The following is an 18244-nucleotide window of genomic DNA, read 5'->3' on the forward strand; positions in this document are numbered from 1 at the left end:
AAGGGTTCATGTGGTAATATGAACAGCAGTACAATGGATGTTATCCAACATTTAGTGCTATATTTTAGCGCGAGGAGTGTTCGCTAAAACAAAATGGAGCAAAACAATTGTTTTCCATATAATGGTGTATAGTTTCGCAGAGTGGCATAATTTCAGGAATTTTGCATATCAAGCTCTCTAAGGGTTTTTGCTACCACTATAATAGTACATTTCTGCTGTAGGACTTTCTGCTTGTCTGAGATGCTCGAAAGAAAAGGCCTCACCAAGATGCTGCTACATTTTATTTAGGCTAGAAGTCACCAAAGTTTGCTCCCAAATTATTTAGGTACATTGGATATTACAGGTTGTGTTGCACTCCATTCCCTTAATTTTAACACCTGTTTAGATTATAAAAGCATGGTTCATTCAGTTTAAAATTGGTCAGTTGATAATATTTCCAAACATCCATGAAGGGTTTAATGGCTCGCTCCTGATCAGTGCTCCACGTTGGGCAACATGTTCATTTAAAGATACTCCCTGTCACTAGCCTACAAATAGATAAATGGGTGTTCCTGATGAAGGTGGATGTGAATTGTTAATCCCACCAAAACATGCGTTGAACTGGTTATTTTGAACTCTCAACCCAATTACGGATATTTGTTGAAGTGTTCTCTCCGTTACTTTCATTGGTCTACGTTTCCGGTGTTGGGTGGTTTATGTTTGAGATGTGAGAGCGTGCTGCTGAGTAGAGCCTGTATGGTTGGATATAGGGGGCATATCATATGGCACTATTATTTGTTTTATTAGATATGTATAGTTTCCTAATTTGTTTCAGTATGACAGGAAAAATTATTTGATGTATTACAATGCGGAAAAACTGTACATTTGCATTTATGAATAATTTGTGGTCTCACAAACATGATTTTAGCTTAGTATAATCAGATTACCTTTGTGCAATAATATGAACAAGTCTAAAAACTGTTAAACATAATAAAAATGCAAATATTAGAATGTCTGTTTATGATTCAACAATTTGAATGATGGACAGCCAGTAGAGCTCTAGCTAGCCTATAGAGAAGGAGTGCAGGTCGAGAGGGAGTCTGCTTTAGTATTTACTGCAGGCCATGCCATCCTTTGATATGCTTTTGTAAAATAATCCAATAATTTGTAATGATTGCTTCGGCACAGCTACCTTGTTTGCAACATTAGGTTTAATATTTTAGAAGCTTTGCGCTCACAATGGAATTTCAGTGGATAAAATTGTGAAGAGGTTAAACTATTGTTTGAGACAAGTTTGAATAAGGGATCTCATCTACTTATGTGTCGCCATTGTTAAATGTACAAATGAGAAGAATGCCGCTTTGAGGCCCTCATGTGATATTCAAGTGCTGTTAAAATACTATACATTGATGCCCAAATCCATTCTTCTTCAATAAATGCTGGATGTATCATAAAAGAACCGACAAACTGCTTCAGTCCCGAGTGTATCATTACCACTGATTATTCTCTTTCGACAGCCTACAAATTTCAAAGCACTTGCACCAAAAACAGGAGAGGATGAGAATTACATGTTAGCACTGAAGCAAGAGTTCAGAGGGACCATGAAAAGAATGCCTTACTTCCTTTCCAGACCAGACGACGATCAAAGTATGTGAACAACATTCCGCTACTCGCATCCTTCTATTGCCCATCTGCACTATTGAATAAAGGTACTGTAGAACTGTCTGCAAACACGTTAAGTTAGCGTACGCTTAAAAGCTGAGCAACACAAGGGCTGTACGGCGTTGCCCATATTCTGCAGTTCCATATCACGAGGCCCAGGTATTTCAAATAGTTAATTGATAATCTGCTGCATTGCAAAATATTAGCTTGGCATGCTGAAAATTCTAGAGCCGTGTGAAATGATTGTGGTGACAGAAAAGTACTTATTGCTCTACTCACTGCTCCAGGTCCGCGTGTTATGTGCAGTTTTAAAACATTAACAGGAAGCATGTGTGCATAACTGAAGTCAATATTGGTTCTCTCTAGCACAGCACGGCATTAAGTGCATACTGAATGTGAAAAGTCGGGGCCCTGCCTTCAATCTCCTCCCCTTTTGGTACACATTGGTACATTGTTGCTAGTGAAGGGCTAGCAGTAATTTTGCAAGTTATGATATTTTATCGTTTTCTTGAAGTTTTATTTTATTGGAGAGGCTGAAAGATTGTCTCTCCGAATATTATTATGAGACCCTGCCATTCGTTTGACTGGACTGTGACTTTGAAGATCTGGAGGTGACCACCGTTGCCTTCTTTAATAAGCACATATCCTCTGAATAAGCTACTGGCTTTGGCTTTACTTCTGAGTGCTTATTGTGGAGATCAGGACAATTCTCTCGTTTGTGTGCAGCAGTTTACCCATTGTGTGTCCGTTATATACACTTGCAGTTTGACTTCCAATCTCTTTCTAGACATTGGCTGGCAAACTGGGGCCTCTTTCTGCATTTTTTTGTATATGCGTGATGCTAGTTTTGTTGGGGGGGGGGGAGGCGGCAAGGATATTTTAGAGCATGGCAAATGGCAGTGGTGGGGTCTGGGAAATTAGAGTGTCCCTTGCAACAGGCCTCTCTGAGCTTCTAATACAGTAAGGTGTCTAGGAATGTGTGCTATTCTTGGTGCAGTATTGTCTCTGGTTGTACAAATACCTCTCCATGGTAGAAGTTTCCCAGGCACCCCAGCACCCCCAGGCACTCCAACTAACCTGAGCATGTAGCTCTGCTAGCTTTGCTCGTTGTGTATGTGCCAAGTCCACACCATGCAGCTAGCTGAATCTATGGCTGTTGCTTGGCTCCTGTCTGCTGAGCAGAGCAGTGTATTTAGGGGCCTTGGCACCAGATTGTACTTTTCCACTGCTACATGGGACTGGTACTGCATCTGGAGTTGCCAGCACACACAGTGTGCGCACTAAAATAGTGCAGCTCAAGAGCAGGCGCTGCCAGTCCTCCCAGATTGCGGGGTAATGTCAACATTTCCCATTTTAAGCAGGTCTGTCTGCCTGCCCAAGAAAGTCGAGTCAGACTGGATCTCAGCCATGTGAAGAAGACTTGGTTCAGCACTAGGTGTATGTTAAATAGATATGGCATTTTGGCACTATTACCATTTTCGGAAGTGCCAGGGGGCCAGTCCCCAAAATTGACAGCAAAATCTATCCTAGTGCAATAGAAAGGCGGTCGTGGTAGCAACTTCTTACATATAAATAATGAAAAGGCATTCACCACTCTTACTTTTTGTGATTCTTGAGTCGGGTATAATTCCGAATTTGAAAGGCATTGAATGCAATATAAAGTCAAAGCATTTCTTAATGGCAACACAGTTGCTCCAATTAATAACAGTGCGATAACTATTTACATTATTACTTTTAATCAACCGGAATCGAGTCACCATTTTTTAGTGAGCCCCCACCACTACAGGGTTCCGTTTACCGTAATCCATGCTACAAGTACATTTTCCACCACTTCGGTTCAGTGTGGACCACATGTCACTATTATGGGATAGCGATTTCATCACGCACAGCTTATACAGTGATTCATGCCCCCCATCGGGACTTATTCTTCGCCCGTGGATTCATTTGTATTGCACTGTATGCGTACAACCAATGGTGCTTGAGCGATCTAGCACAGTCATATCTTTTGAATACTTTTGCAACTTGTAATTGACAAGAAGAAAATCTCTTCTTTTTTAAAGAACCCCCACCACCATGGGGTTTACTAACCATTTTCCATAATACCAGGGAATAATTTACCAGGTGGGTAATGTTGGGACCGCTTATTGACTGCCTAGAGTGCTGTTGAGTACTTTGTCACTACTGTGAGATAGTGATTCTATTATGCACGGCGTGTACGGTGATTCACGCCCCTCTAGACTTGTTCCATGCCAACTACTGAGCAGTAACCTGATGACCCTCCTCAATCTTTCTCCTTGTACTAGATTTTGTTTGGATTGGTACCCTTCTGCAAGAGATTTCTCTATCTCGCTAGCTGCCATTTTCGACATAATGGTTTAGCCCCGAAGTGGCAACTTACTGAGTGTGAGGCCACAGTAGACACCTTAACCTGAACAAGTTTCTCCCTCTTTTGATTATATGAGCCACATGAACGCACAGTGATCATGCCCCTTCTACAAGTAGGTATCTGTTACCTCTCTTCTTACACATTTCTCTGATTATTCATAGGTGCTCTTCTTAGCCTTGTCCTGATGAAGACCCCAACGTGAGGACAGAATTTACCCCCAACCTTGTGGGGGTCAAAACGTTGACAACATACAACCCCACTACAAGCTCAAATGATGGACCGTTACAAATAACAAGTACATTTGAGCTATGTAAACATCCAGGAACAATTGACCTATGTTAGGCTGGAAAGGTTGTACTCTATGCATAAATTATGTGTATTTATATGTCTCTATACCTTTGCCCTGTCCTTCACTCACAGACTCACCGCCATCTACCCTCTCTTTCTTTTTCTCCCCTCACACCAAGAGCACTGTAAATATTTATCGGACTGTTATTCATTGGAGCAACTGTTTTGCCATTAAGAAATGCTTTGACTTTATATTGCATTCAATGTCTTTCAAATTCGGAAATAAATCTGACTCAAGCATCACAAAAATTAGGAGTGGTGAATGCTTTTTCATTATTTATTTGTAACAAGTTGCTACTACGACCGCCTTTCTATTGTACTGTAATACTGACCCAGGTTGTGCTACCCCGTTAAAACTAGACCGCAAAATGTATCCAGCAGCGATTTCATTGTCTTCTATATCTTTTGTGCTTCTACTCACCAGAATCCCTTAGTATTTTGCTGAGATCGCATCCCTCTGTAGAGGGCATTCAAGAACTCCTTGGCTAATATTTTTGGTCAAGGGCATGATTGTAGATTTGGCCCAGTTTATAATCTTTTCAGTTAAGATCATGTGCAAAAAGGCCTTCCAAAACGTCTGGAGTCTGCCGCTTAGCCAACCTTCTGTATCACTTATGCTATAGCCTACAGATATCTAATCTGGTTGTAAATTTGCTAGAGAGCTATTAGATCTGGTCTAGCATATGTTTCATATGATGAAGTGCACCATTCCTTTAAGGGGAATGTTTGTCTGGGCTGATGGCCCTTTCAAGCAATACATCCAAGTCCTTAATAATGACACTTACAAGGAAAGAATGTGTAGTGAGAACAAGATCCTACAAGCTATCACTAAATAAAGAAACTAGTTAAACAATTCAGAGATAAATTATTCCTATCTAATTATACATACTTATACCCAGCAGTTTGGGGCCACCATACTTTGAGAGAAGTTGTATTTGTACATACATACAAGTAAAACCTAGTTAAACGAATAATGGATTAAAAGCAAAAGGTCTACAATAACCACAGTGATCACACGATGCAAGTGAGTGAGAACAACCTAAAAACGCCCATTAATTTGATCAGTAAGAAAAGAGATCGACCAACGGAAGGCCAGCAAACTAATAACCTCAAAAGAATATCTGCAGTATATACACATATATTTGCGACTAAAGAAATTCAGAAGGCTCCTGACTGGTGATCTTAAAGAGTCTTTCCGCCAAATATTGTCATCTTAAAACTGCAATTTCGGGGTCATCAGGACGGATTACATTTGAGAGCACACAGTAGATCCTATAAAGTAGTAGAAGCATATACAAATGCTCGTTCGATTGAGGGTTTGAATACATCCAGTAAAAAGATCTCCACACAAACATATTATCCGGCATTCCAGCATAGAGCTATTCCTCCAAAACAATCATGTAGCAAAGTATTAGGGATATTCGGGAAAAGTGTAAAGTACTATTAAAGTGAAAGAACTCTCTCATGTGACTTATAATTGTAGGTCAGTGGGCTTAAGCATGTCAACACCAGATGCATACTTGTCGGAAAACACGTGTGGCCTGGAATACTCGAGTCATGAGCGAACTGGAAATATTGCTGTAAATTGCTGAATCTGCACTATCGGCAGTATAAGAAAGGGCCCGCCACGTCAGGCTAAAGGTGTAAAAAGACAAATAGATGAGCTTGGAGAATGGAATGCCAAAATGATTTGGTCAGCCACAGCTTCCCTATGCGGCAAGCTGTGGCTGACGGCTGATGTATGTACGTGATAACGCGTGACGCTGAAGCCCGACAGTGAGACTGAGGCGGAGAGACAAGCAGAGACTCGGAGAAAGACACGTTGCGGTGAGCGGAGCAGTAATCCGGCGATCCGCACCAGTTTAAAGCACCCCCCCTCCCCACCCCCATGGGGGAATCGCGGAGGAAAGCGCCAGTTCGTGCGTGCCTGGGAGTGCAGAGAAAGGGCTGCACGGAGGCTTTTTTTAGCGAAAAAACGCCACAGCTCCCGAGGGTTCCGCCCCCCTGCCCTGGGTCCTTCGCTTGGTGCAAGTTGGGCCAGGCGGGGCGTTGAAGCTCATGAATCCCGAGCTGCGAACAAGAGCGCATTAAAAACTCGCTCCCTTTTTGAACTGTGACAAGGAAGCCTAAAAACCCGGGGAGACGCCCGATATAGGGGCCCCCGTGGGTACTAGGCAGTTTTAAGGCAGCCTACAGAAGAAAACCTTGGTCAGCCACGGTCTGCCACAGCCAGCTAGTCAGCACACAGGGAAGGTAAGTGGTAATAGCTTTTATATGTTATATTAAATTCTTAAACCATTGGGAGTAGCACGCAAGTAAATACAAAGAAAGAATAAGAAGGGAGGAAAAGGAAAAGCCCAAACGGTTTGGAGGCTCCCCAGTTGAATAGGGGAAAGGTTATTCTTCCTGGCAAAACCTTAGCAAAACCCACGGAATAGGCGAGAAGTTGGATATGGCCCCAAGAAAGGCAAAGCCAAAGGAAATATGCCTAGACCATCTGGAAAAAGCTGAAGAGTTCGACGTGACAGCAGTCGCAGAAGGGCCCGAAGAGGCTATATCGATTTCATCCGGGGTTGATGATAAAAAGGAGAGGAAAAAAATTGCCAAGAAGGCTACTACTGAGAGTAAACTACAAGGTTGCGAGAAACATGGCGGCCTAGTGTCCAAATCAATGAAAGACTTTGTGGGGAAGCATTTTAAGAGAACACTCACACCGGGAAAGGGTCATGCTCAAGCCCAAGTCCATGAGATTAATAAGGAGATACCAAGTGTAGAAGACGTCGTGGAGATTGTTGATTCCTCCTTTATTCAGAGCGATCTAAGCAGCAGGATCCTGCCCTTTGAACCAAGACTTTCATCCTCACCGAGGATTTTTTCCTCACTAAGAGTGGAGGAGGAAGGTTCGGTAGGGTTTGGGTCCAAAGAGGTGTGGGGGACTGCTCTAATATGTCAAATCCTGCAGCAAGAACTATGTTTGACAGAAGTATGGCCCAGGTAGAAAACCAAAGTCAAACTCTTAGACTCCCTAAACTAAATATTACGGAATGGAACATTGGGCATGGATATTACAACTTCATCCTCTGCCTCGATGCTAGACATTATGTTGATGTTACAAAAAATGCTGCAAGGTCTGTTAGAGGTGTCTGTGTTAAATAATACCCTGTTAAACAATCATGAAATACAGTTTAAGAAAATGATAGAGGAACTACAGGGGATAAGGGGACTGATGCCCACAATGGTCAGATCAGTACATGATCCAGAAACAGAGGGCCAAATCGAAGGGAACATAGAGCAAACAGTGGAAGGTGGTTTCCAGAATGACGTTTATATCTCTAGATGGCCAATGTTGGTAAGGAGGCGGGGAGACTTTTCCAAACATCAGAACTGTAGGTACTCCCATAAAAGTCTATTCCATGCCCAGGGAAGACAGAAGGCACAAAATAAAGTGAAGAGCAAGGAAAGGCAGGTTAAGGCAATAAGCAAAGAAAATGCCCTGCGGAAAAATAAGGGAAGAGAATTAAGGGAAACTGGGAGGCAACTTGTGCCTACAGAAGCTGGGGCTGAAGTTGAAAGGAAAAGGGCACCACGAAGAGATACGAATAGACCCCCTAGGGATGTGGTGAACGCTAAAATTACCGGTTAAAAGATAGGAGGGAAAGAACCCCAAAGAAGTTCAGCTGTTGGAGGTAGCTTAGCAGACACACTCCCTAGAACAAAGGTACAGGAGGGAAGAAGCGATTGGGATTTAAAAACCTCAAATAGAAGCAATAATAATACGATGTGGATCTACTTGAAACCCAAGGAGCAAGTGTATGGAAAGAAAAAACAAGGAAAGGTAGTCCCACTAAATCGTTCCCATCTCTTATATTCGTTTGCAAAATGTCAGTCCCTGAAAGAAATTGGTACAAAGGACCTGAGACAGGTAGGGTTCGGCAGGGATAAGAATGGTGCAGAATATACAAAGGTCCTAGTCTACTCAGGGCTTGTTAAAGCGGCAATTCAGAAAGCTGAAAAAGAAATCCTAAAAGAAGGTATAAGGGTAATTCAGGAAGAAGAAGTAGACGTAGGGAAACAGCAAGATGGCGGCTTTCTGAGGTTTCACGCAGGTCTGGGGGAAAGACAGGTGAGGTGGGAAACTAGGGGTCGGGGGGGAATGCAACATCACCATAGCTGTAGAGAACCCGAAGCCTAGTAATGACTGGGGTAGCTGGGGCTTGGATAATAGTGCCTGCTCATGGGGTTTGAACGAGTCGGGGTGCCTCAGTGAGATTGACTAGGTTACCGAATTGCCGCATAGCCTGAAACTGACATCATGGAATATAAATGGGTTGGGAGGAACTACGAAGGCAGATGGTTTACACCAGGTTGCAAAGTACGTTGATATTATCTGTCTACAGGAGACATGGCTATGCGGCAACACCCAGGTAGTTGAAGGGTTTGTTCAATTTCACAAACTGGCCAGTAAAAAGAAAAAAGTTGGTCGCCCCTCAGGGGGTATTATGACTCTTGCCTCAACTAGGCTCGTGAAAGAGACCAAACTAATTAACTCTCTATGTAATTGGCTATTGGTTTGCAAGGTATGTCATCCGGGCGTTGAAGGGAAGGATGCCCATTTGATTATCATAAATGTATATATTCAATGGGGGTCACAAAAAGAATGATATAGAATTAGGTCTCTTCAAGAAGTATATAATTAACCTAATAGAAAAGTATGGGAAGGACACTCTGGTGATAATGGGAGACTTTAACCACAAATTAAATTTTGGAAGGGTAGATTGTTGGTTTAAGGATATGCTGAGTACCTATAATATAGGGCCGATCCAGGGAAGACATGGCTTGGCAGTTCGGGCTGGACTGTTCCCATGAGGCACAGGGTCAGACTGATTTGCATATGGCCATGTCTGAACTGGGGTGGCTGAGTGAGCTAAAGAATGGTGATGGATTAAACCCAGATAGGTTGACTGGGGGTGAGTGTTTGATTTGCTCAAACGCTCCGTCCATCATCCCCTTTTGTATCGCTTTATAATATAGGGCCAGCAGATTTTCCAAAGTGTCTAACCTCCAGTCAGGATGAAGCCCTTGGGAAGTTCTTGGGTTCTAAATGTTTAATATGTTTAAATGGCAGGATGGATCCTGATCGCCCAGCCTCGCAGACCTTTAGAGTAGGAAATCAACAGTGCCCCATAGACTATATCTTTATCCAGGCCTGGAACTATGTACTGGTAAAAAAAGTTCCAAGTAATTAAACGCAGGGACAGTGATCATAATGCCTTGTACTGTGAAATTGTAGGGGGGGCATTAAGTACTTGTGAAAGGGTGATCCCCCAAAATGTGGAATATCCCAAGCATTTGACTACGAAACTGACGGATGAGTATGTTGAGAAACTGGCATGTTTTCAACAAAATGTATTGAAGGACAGGCTCGAAGGTCATCAGGTAGCATGGTATGAGGATATAATAGTACAAGCGGTGCAGTGTCTTAGAGTGTACCTAAAAGATAAGAAACAGGCAAAGGTAAAAACACAGCCCAGCAAAGGAAAGTCCAGGTGGTTTAACTAAGAATGTAAGAGTAAAAAAAAGTGTGATTCGAAAATTAGAGCGACGGCTGAGGAAGAGCTATGCCCCTGGGAATGTAGAGCTCCCACTCAATTTGAAGAAAGAATATAAATCTCTAGTAAGGAAGCAGAAAAGGATTTTTAAAGAAGAATGTTGGAGAACCCTTCTAGAGACAATTGAAAATAAAAATATAAAAGGTTTCTGGAGGTTGATACAGGAAGCCGCAGGAAGGGTGCCGGGAGCTATGAGTTGTGTTGTGGAAGAGGCGGCATGGGTTAACTATTTAAGTGACCTATATAAAGCAAATAGGACCTCGGAAATAGAGATGAATAGACCAATTTAGACGGGGGGTATAGAAGGGTTAAAATCTGATTTCTCTGTAGAGAAAGTAAAAGAAACAATTAAGAAGTTGAATTTATCACATGCTGCAGGTCCCGATAATCTTCCCGCCGTCTTAATTAAAATTCAGATAGATTGGTGGGCAGGATATTTATCCCATATGTTTGTAGCAATTATGGATTCAGGCCACTTCCCCAAATCCTGGAGAGGGGCCATAATTAGACCCTTGTATAAAAAAGGGGGAAAAAAAGGACCCTAAGAATTATAGGTTGATCAACTTATTGGACATTGGGGAAAAGGTCTTCTCAAAAATAATCCTTGGCAGCGTAAAAGAGTGGGCAGAGCGGCAGTCAATAGTTCCAATAGAGCAGGGTGGCTTTAAGGAAGGACATTCCACTATTGATCACTGCTTCGCACTATTGGCCGTAGCGAGGAAGTCCTTGGAGCTGCAGGGCAAACTGTTTTGTTGCTTCGTGGACTTTCGCGCAGCTTTTGATTTGGTGGATAGGGACTGTTTGTGGGAGACATTGAGAAAGTAAGAGGTCCCCGCCGATCTCCTGTGGGTAATCCAGGAACTGCATAGCCAAAATTGGGCACAGGTAATTAAAGACACCTCTGGCGGCCTTACAACGGAAATACGGATAAACAACGGGTTGAGGCAAGGCTGCGTTCTGGCCCCGCTGCTTTTTGCCATATTTTTAGCAGACTTGCCACATCTCTTGGGCACAGCCAGAGGTGCAAGCCCAAAAATAAATGGTAGGCACCTGTCATGCCTGATGTATGCTGATGACCTTGTAATAATGGATCAAACAGAGGTGGGGCTTCAGAGGAAGCTAAATGTATTCAATGATTATTGCACCGCAAAACGACTTACAGTAAATATGGACAAAACAAAAATGTTGTGTTTTGGGAAGAAGAGGACGAAGTTTAGTTGGTACTTGGGCCAAACCAAACTGGATACTGTAAGCGAATACATATACCTCGGAATATGGTTTACAAGGTCCCTGCAGTGGGGCACACATTTGGAAGCACAGAAATTGAAAGCACACTTAGCGGTATGTGGGCTTGAAAGATTTAACCATAGTTATGGCGATATGTCCCACAAACCTCTATTGACAGCCTTTAAGGCCATGATTCCCCCGCACCTCCAATATATTAATAATATGGGGCGGAAGTACTCTGCATTGACGGTAAAAGCTCCTGGGACAAAGAGGAGGGGAAATGTTTAAAATCCCTACTGTCTCTTCCTGGGCCGGTAATGATCCAGGCAGTCAGACTGGAATTAGGCCTAACCGCATGGAATGTGCAGGTGCAGCAGAACCTCCTCAGATTCTGGAATCGGTTGGGGCAGGGGGAAGTTACAAAGGTGTCGCAATGGTGCATGAAAGAAATTCAGACCAGTGAGTTAAAATGGGCCAAGGAAACGAGAAGTAAACTCCTGGCAATCTGCGACTACCTAAATGTGAACATTGACCCTAGGACACTCCAAATTAATGTAATAAAGAGTGTACTCAAAGTGCAGGGTAAAGACATTTCAAAGGTAACAGACCAAGAGTATTTGAAAAAGAAAGACTCTGTAAAATTTATGTGCTCAGGCTGGGAGTAAGCTTTCCTTATATAGATTTGCTACCGAACCGTTGGCTAAGAATAGAAGTTTTTAAGCTAAGAATAGGTATTAACCCGATATTCGTAAATAGTGCAATAAAAGCTGCCTTAACGCATCCGGATGGCAAATGTGTTTGTAAATTAGAAATGAATTGCAATATTTTGCACATTATATTGGATTGTTATATATCTTTAAATTTACGTAAACAGTTCCTGCGCCCGATATGTTTAAAATACGATGTTGAGGAGCGTTCACAAGCACGGGAGCTACTAGTCGATATGGAAAATTTAGATATCGCGATAGCTATCGGGAAATATATGCTGGGTGTGTATAAGTTCCCTGGAAGGCTGGAGGCTTAAAAGTACCCAGTAGCTCTATAACCCAAATGAATTACTGATTTTAAAGTGTTATAAATGTAGTTTTTAGGACAATATGACTTTTTAACTGTTAAGAATATGAATTTGTGAGATGTAGATTTTATATGATGAACTGTGGTTTATAGATCAATGGTCTAAATAAACTTTGTTTTTGACTTGAACTTGACTTAATTTGGAAGGTTGCTGATGGTAAAGGCAAATAGCACAATATAGGTTAAAATGCACTCCATTCTAATAAACATAAGTTGCCAACACATATGGGGAAGATGACAAGGCATAAAAAGTTTCTGTCCATATTGGTTAATGTTAGATCTGGGGGTCTCTAGTTGGCAATGGTTATCACCTTTGTTCAAATAGGGACCCTTACTTCTAAGTCAGGATAAGGGGATTACACTCCTTAATAACCCCTGCTCACCCCATTGGTAGCTTGGCACGATCAGACAGGCTTATCTCAGAGGAAGTGTGTTAAGCATTTGTGAATATACACAGTAATACAGTGATAACACTACAGATGGACACAACACAAGTCTATATAAAGAATACTTATTTTTATAAAAACCTAACACAAGACCACAAACGACAAAAATCCACAATACTACACTTAAGGTTGCTTAAAAGATGATTAAAGTCTCTTAGTTCAAGTTGTTGGTAAATGCGACAGTTCTCAACAAAGTACCTGGATGCGTAACGCAAAGTGAACAAAAGGCTTGCAATAGGGGAGATGCGTCGGTTCTGTGACCCGGGGGAACGGTTGCGTCCTTCCTCAATGCTTGCGCAAAGTAGGGGACTCGTCGTGAGCCTTACCGGTGCGGAGGTGATGCGGAGATTCTCGGCCTGCGGGCCCGTTGCGGTGCGCAAAATGGTGCCTTGGTGCGATGATCCAGTTGCAATGCAAGAAGATGGAGCCCATGATGCGGCGATGCGATGACAAAGCGATGACACCCTGGCAGCCTTGCGACGACTCTGTACTTTAGAGCCGCGACAGGCCCTGCAACACGCTTCTCCGGCGATGTGATGGCGACTCTCTCGATGTTGTCACACTTCTCAGGTGATGCGACAGCAGGCAGCTTCGATAAACACACGCTTCTAGGGAGATGCGGCGAAGGCTCGCTTCTCCGGCGTTGCGATGATTTCAGCTGCGGCGGCAACACACTTCTTCCCGATGCGTCGAGCTTCCAGCTACCAGTGGCACGCAAGTGACTGGAGTCAGAATTCCCAGCAAGGAAATTCAGGAGGGGGTCTCTGTTTGATGGCCAACCCAGCAGACAGCACACTGGCAGTGGGGCAGTCCAAACTCCTGCAGCTTCCTTGGTTCTTCTCCATGGCAGAAAGGCTTCTTGTTCCAGACGTGATCTAATTTCTTGGGATCAGGGTCCCAATATTTATACCCCAAAATCCTTTGTTCTCTGAAGGCAGAGAGGGCTCTGCCTAGTCAAAACCTGTTCCTGAGCACTTTGTTTACATGACTCTCTTCTTCCTTTCACTGTGCAGGGCAGAGACATCAGCCGCCCCACAGGAGGTGGAGCCAGCACAGGGGAGGAGGGAAGATACAGCTCTGGAGCACTCTGTTGACATGATTCCTCCTCTCCTTTCACAGTGCAGGGCAGAGACATCAGACAAGCCACAGGGTGTGGAGCCAGCATTGTAGAGGGAAGACCCAGCCCTATTGAGGTCCCAGGTGCAACACCCCCCTCCCATCTAGATGCAGATCTCTCTATTCACCACCGGGCTGCCCCAGCCTGTCTCCTGGAATTTCCCAGCCCTGTCACACACAAACCCAGACAAGGAATACACAGCTCAGCAGAGGCAGGCTCAAATGGTTACGCAAGCAAATACCTGCTTTCTAAAAGTGGTATTTGCAAACACAGAATATTAAAATAAACTTTACTAAAATATGTATTTTATTATTCTGAGTTCAGGCATACTAAATTCGAATTTCTACCATGTTCCTTAAATCAGTTAGGATGATAAGAATGTAATGATCTTAACTGCCCATTCTGGCCTATGAGAACAGGTAGCCTTCAATAGTGAAAAACGAATATGGCTGTCATTCACTATTAGAACATGCTACACACATCAGAGCATGTCTTAACTTATACTTACAATGCACTCTGCCCTTGGGCCTACCATAGGGGTGTCTAATATGAAGCAAAGGGAAGGTTTAGGGACTGGCAAGTGGGTGCACTTGGCCACGTCGACATGGTAGTCACAGACTACACACAGGCCTTGCAATGGCAGGCCTGAGACACACTTTACAAGATGCTTCTGTGGGTGGCACAACCAGTGCTGCAAGCCCACCAGCAGCATTTGATTTACAAGCCATGGGCACACATGGTGCACTGTACTAGGGGCTGACAGATAAGTCAAATAAGCCAATCGTGGAATAACCAATTAGTACTTTAATTTAACATAGGGAGCACTTGCACTGTGGCACTGATTAGCAGTGGCACAGTGCCCAAAGCATAAATCCAGCAAAAACATATCAAAACAGAGGAGGCAATCCGTCAAACATGGAAGGGAGACTCACGCCAATGATGCCAGGTCTAACAGTAAAACACTCATGTCCTAGAGTTGGGTATAGCAGAACTGACTCAAGCCATGTAATCAATACCACACTCAGCGTGTCCTCGTCTGCAATGGAGGAATCCATGCAATGCAGAAGTCTAAAGAAGAGCCCGGGACACGTCACCCCACTGAAAAGCAAGGAAAGAATAATTGGTTAAAAGAGGACTCCATTTTGCTATGGTGAATAGAAAGTTTTCCAGCATATGCAGCAAGAATGTTAGTTTCGGTTAAGAACATGGAGGCGAGGATTATGCTTCTTAATCATTACTACTCTTTTAACAGCAGCCAATCAAAACAGTAAAACATTTCAATACTACAAATCCCATGAGGCTTTGATCCACACCTCCATAAATCACCAATCAGAAGTGTCCAATGTCTACAGAATAGCGAGGCACCAGTTTACTGCCTCTTTCTTTGCAATAAGCAGTCAGTATCAATGCAATCTAAAAACGGAAAATGTTCCAACTCTTAACAGAAAGCAACTCCACGTAACAGGGTTTCGTAAGCGACAAGTTTACATGAACTGGCCCAGAAGTCACCAACGAGATTAGAATCCCGGGAATTAAGCTTTGCTTCGACTCCATTCCTGAAATCAGAAACAGGTTGAGTATCATAGAATCTGTATATCTGAATATATCAAGGGAGGGTAAAATCAGTCATGTCAAACCTAATCATATGACATCATGACAGTTGAGATATAACTCTTACCTGTCCCACCGGGTGGGATAATCCTCGCCTCTGTGTCCTTAATAGAATCTAGCATTCTTGTTGCATATGCTAGAAAATGTTAGATTCTATGTCGGGACCGGAGGCTCAGAGTATGCTGGTTCAAAGCTCACCAACAACCAAAGATGAAGCATGTACAATGGGTTTAGAGTAGAATATTTAAAAAAACATAGAATCAGAAGACCAAGCAGCAGTTTTAAGAATGTCTTCAAATCTAGATCCTATGACAAATGCTTTTGCCCCATCCCATCTCTAGTGGAATGGGCTCCATATACAGAAATATCTATACCAGTTTCAGACATGACCCAACGAGCCAGTGTAGCCGCTGACGCCGGTCGAAATGGCTTTTGGACTGACAGGAGCAAAGGACTGAAGGGCTTCGTTAAGTGAGACAAAGTGCGTTCTTCATAAACCTTCAGACATTTTACCACACACAACTTCTCATTGTGGGGAAAAACAGGATAAGGAATGGAACGTGACCTAGTTTTAGTTCTTCTAGATATAATAAAAGATACACCATGTGGAGAAAACAACCTGCCTGCTAGGTCTAGTGCACGGACATCCAACACTCGTCTGCAAGAAATCAGACATAAAAGCATGGTAAGCTTCGCTGAAAGTTGTTTTAAGGATTACTCTTTATTCTCTGGCCAAGGATCCAATAACACACTATTAACATCCCATTAAGTATTATATCATGGCCTTGGAGGTCGAGAGACCCTTATACCTTTTAACAATTTGCATAAAACCGGATGAACACCTACCGATTTTACGTCTATGTAGTGATGTCCAGCTGATAATGCAGATCTAAGGTTGTTTACTGACCTGTAACACACACCGGATTCTGCACATTCGGAAAGAAAGTTCAGGATATCTTTCAAATCAGATCCCATGGGATCCACCTCCTGTTGAATGCACCAACACTTCCGTACAGCACAATATCATGTTCAGGTGGAAGGAGCCCAAGCTTGTTGTATAAATTTGGCAGCCGCCGATGAAAGACCTTCAGTTTGTTCATGTCTCCTGAGATTGTCCAAACCATGAGTCAGTTGGTCTTGCAGCACCAACAGATAAGTAGACCCGACTGGTTCCAGGAGCATCTGCGGAAAAACTGGGAGTTGAAAGGGCAGATTTATTGACAATTCCAAGAGAGTCGGAAACCATGATTATGCCTTCCATAATGGTGTTACTAGCACCAATGATGCTGATTGACAGCGAATCTGGGCCGCCACTCTCAGGATCATTGCAAACGCACCTTGTACCCCAGCCCCAGCGACTGGCATCAGATTCTATGACCATGTCAGCTGACACAATCCGAAAATGGCCTTGCCGTTCCATGCCTCCAAGTGTGTTAACCACCACTGAAGCTCTTCTTGTGCTTCAGTTGTCAGTGGAATCATGTGGTCGCAGCTGAAATTCTGTTGTAGATACTGAATTTTCAGACATTGCAATGCACCGTAATGGAGAGGTCCAGGGAAAATTGCCTGAATAGAGGATGATAGAAGGCCAACAACCCTTGTTAAGGATCTCAAAGAAACCAATTGCTTCGACAAAGTCGTTCTGACTTCTCTCTTGATGGATTTTATTTTGGTCGGAGGTAGAAACATCTGAGCTGTCATGGAATTGATCTGAAATCCCAAGAAGTCCACCATTTGAGAGGGAATCATCATGGACTTCTTGGGATTTATCACAAAACCCAGACTCTGGAGGAGAGACACCGTCCACTGCAGGTGTAGTATATGTAGAGCACGGTCTTGTGCCAGAAGAAGCATGTCTTCCAGATATATGATCATGCGAGTCCCCATTTCCCTTAGATGAGTTACTACAGGTTTCAGCAGTTTGGTGAATACCCAGGGAGCTGACCGAAGTCTGAAGGGTAAAGAAAGATACCAAAACCATTGGCCTGTCCATTGACATTGAAGGTAACATTGATGAGAGGGAAAAATCGGGACTTTCAGATAGGCGTCTTTCAAATCTAACTGGATCATCCAGTCCTTCTCTAGGAGAAGGTCTCTCATAAGATGGATACCTTCCATCTTAAAATGGCGGTAAATCATGAAAGGGTTGAATGCTTTTAGATTTCATACTAATCTTTGACCGCCTCCTTTCTTTTGGACCAGGAAGTCATTGCTGCATAAACTTTCATGTTGGAAGGTCCTGGCAGCAATGGCCTATGTCAAAAGATCTTGCAGCTTGGAGTTTATAAAAGACTCTTCTTGTCTGGGGAAAAATGGAGAGGGGGAAGGTGTTGATTGGATCGGTATTTGTGATAATTCTATTTGATACCCTTGAGCAGTGTTCAGGACCAAAGTGCCTGTTGTAATCTTTAACCAGTTGGTCCCAAAATGCATCAACCTGCCCCCCAAGGGGATTGAAGTAAGAAAAGGGAAAGTCATTACCTGAGGATTGGGTGTCACTGTTTGCGAAGCCTCTGACACCTCTCTTGAATTGACCCCTGAAGCCCCGTGATCTAGTGGGGTAGGAGCCTACTTTTGCTGGGTCCTGTGCGTTGCCTCTAAATCTAGGATTGTATCCACAGTGAGGACCTTGCTGGCTGAAGCGGCCGGTCGATCCTCCTCTGCCACGACCGGCCCTACCAGAGAGGGGATTGAATACTCTTTTGAGTGATGACTGCGATTTATCCAGGGAGGTGAAAGTGTTTACAACTTTTGCAATGCCCTTGACAAAGCGATCTCCAAATAA

General features: G+C 43.3%; 1 protein-coding gene across 1 annotated transcript in view; it reads left to right on the plus strand.

The window, feature by feature from the left end:
• POLR3G (RNA polymerase III subunit G) overlaps window positions 1-18244 on the plus strand; it is a 471818-nt gene that overhangs the window by 228681 nt on the left and 224893 nt on the right. The window contains exon 3 of the mRNA XM_078677340.1: window positions 1497-1626. Within this exon, the coding sequence (XP_078533466.1) occupies window positions 1497-1626 (130 nt within the window). The remainder of the gene's footprint in view (window positions 1-1496; window positions 1627-18244) is intronic.

Source organism: Lissotriton helveticus, chromosome 2_1 (assembly GCF_964261635.1).
Source record: "Lissotriton helveticus chromosome 2_1, aLisHel1.1, whole genome shotgun sequence".
NCBI classification, from domain to species: Eukaryota; Metazoa; Chordata; class Amphibia; order Caudata; family Salamandridae; genus Lissotriton; species Lissotriton helveticus.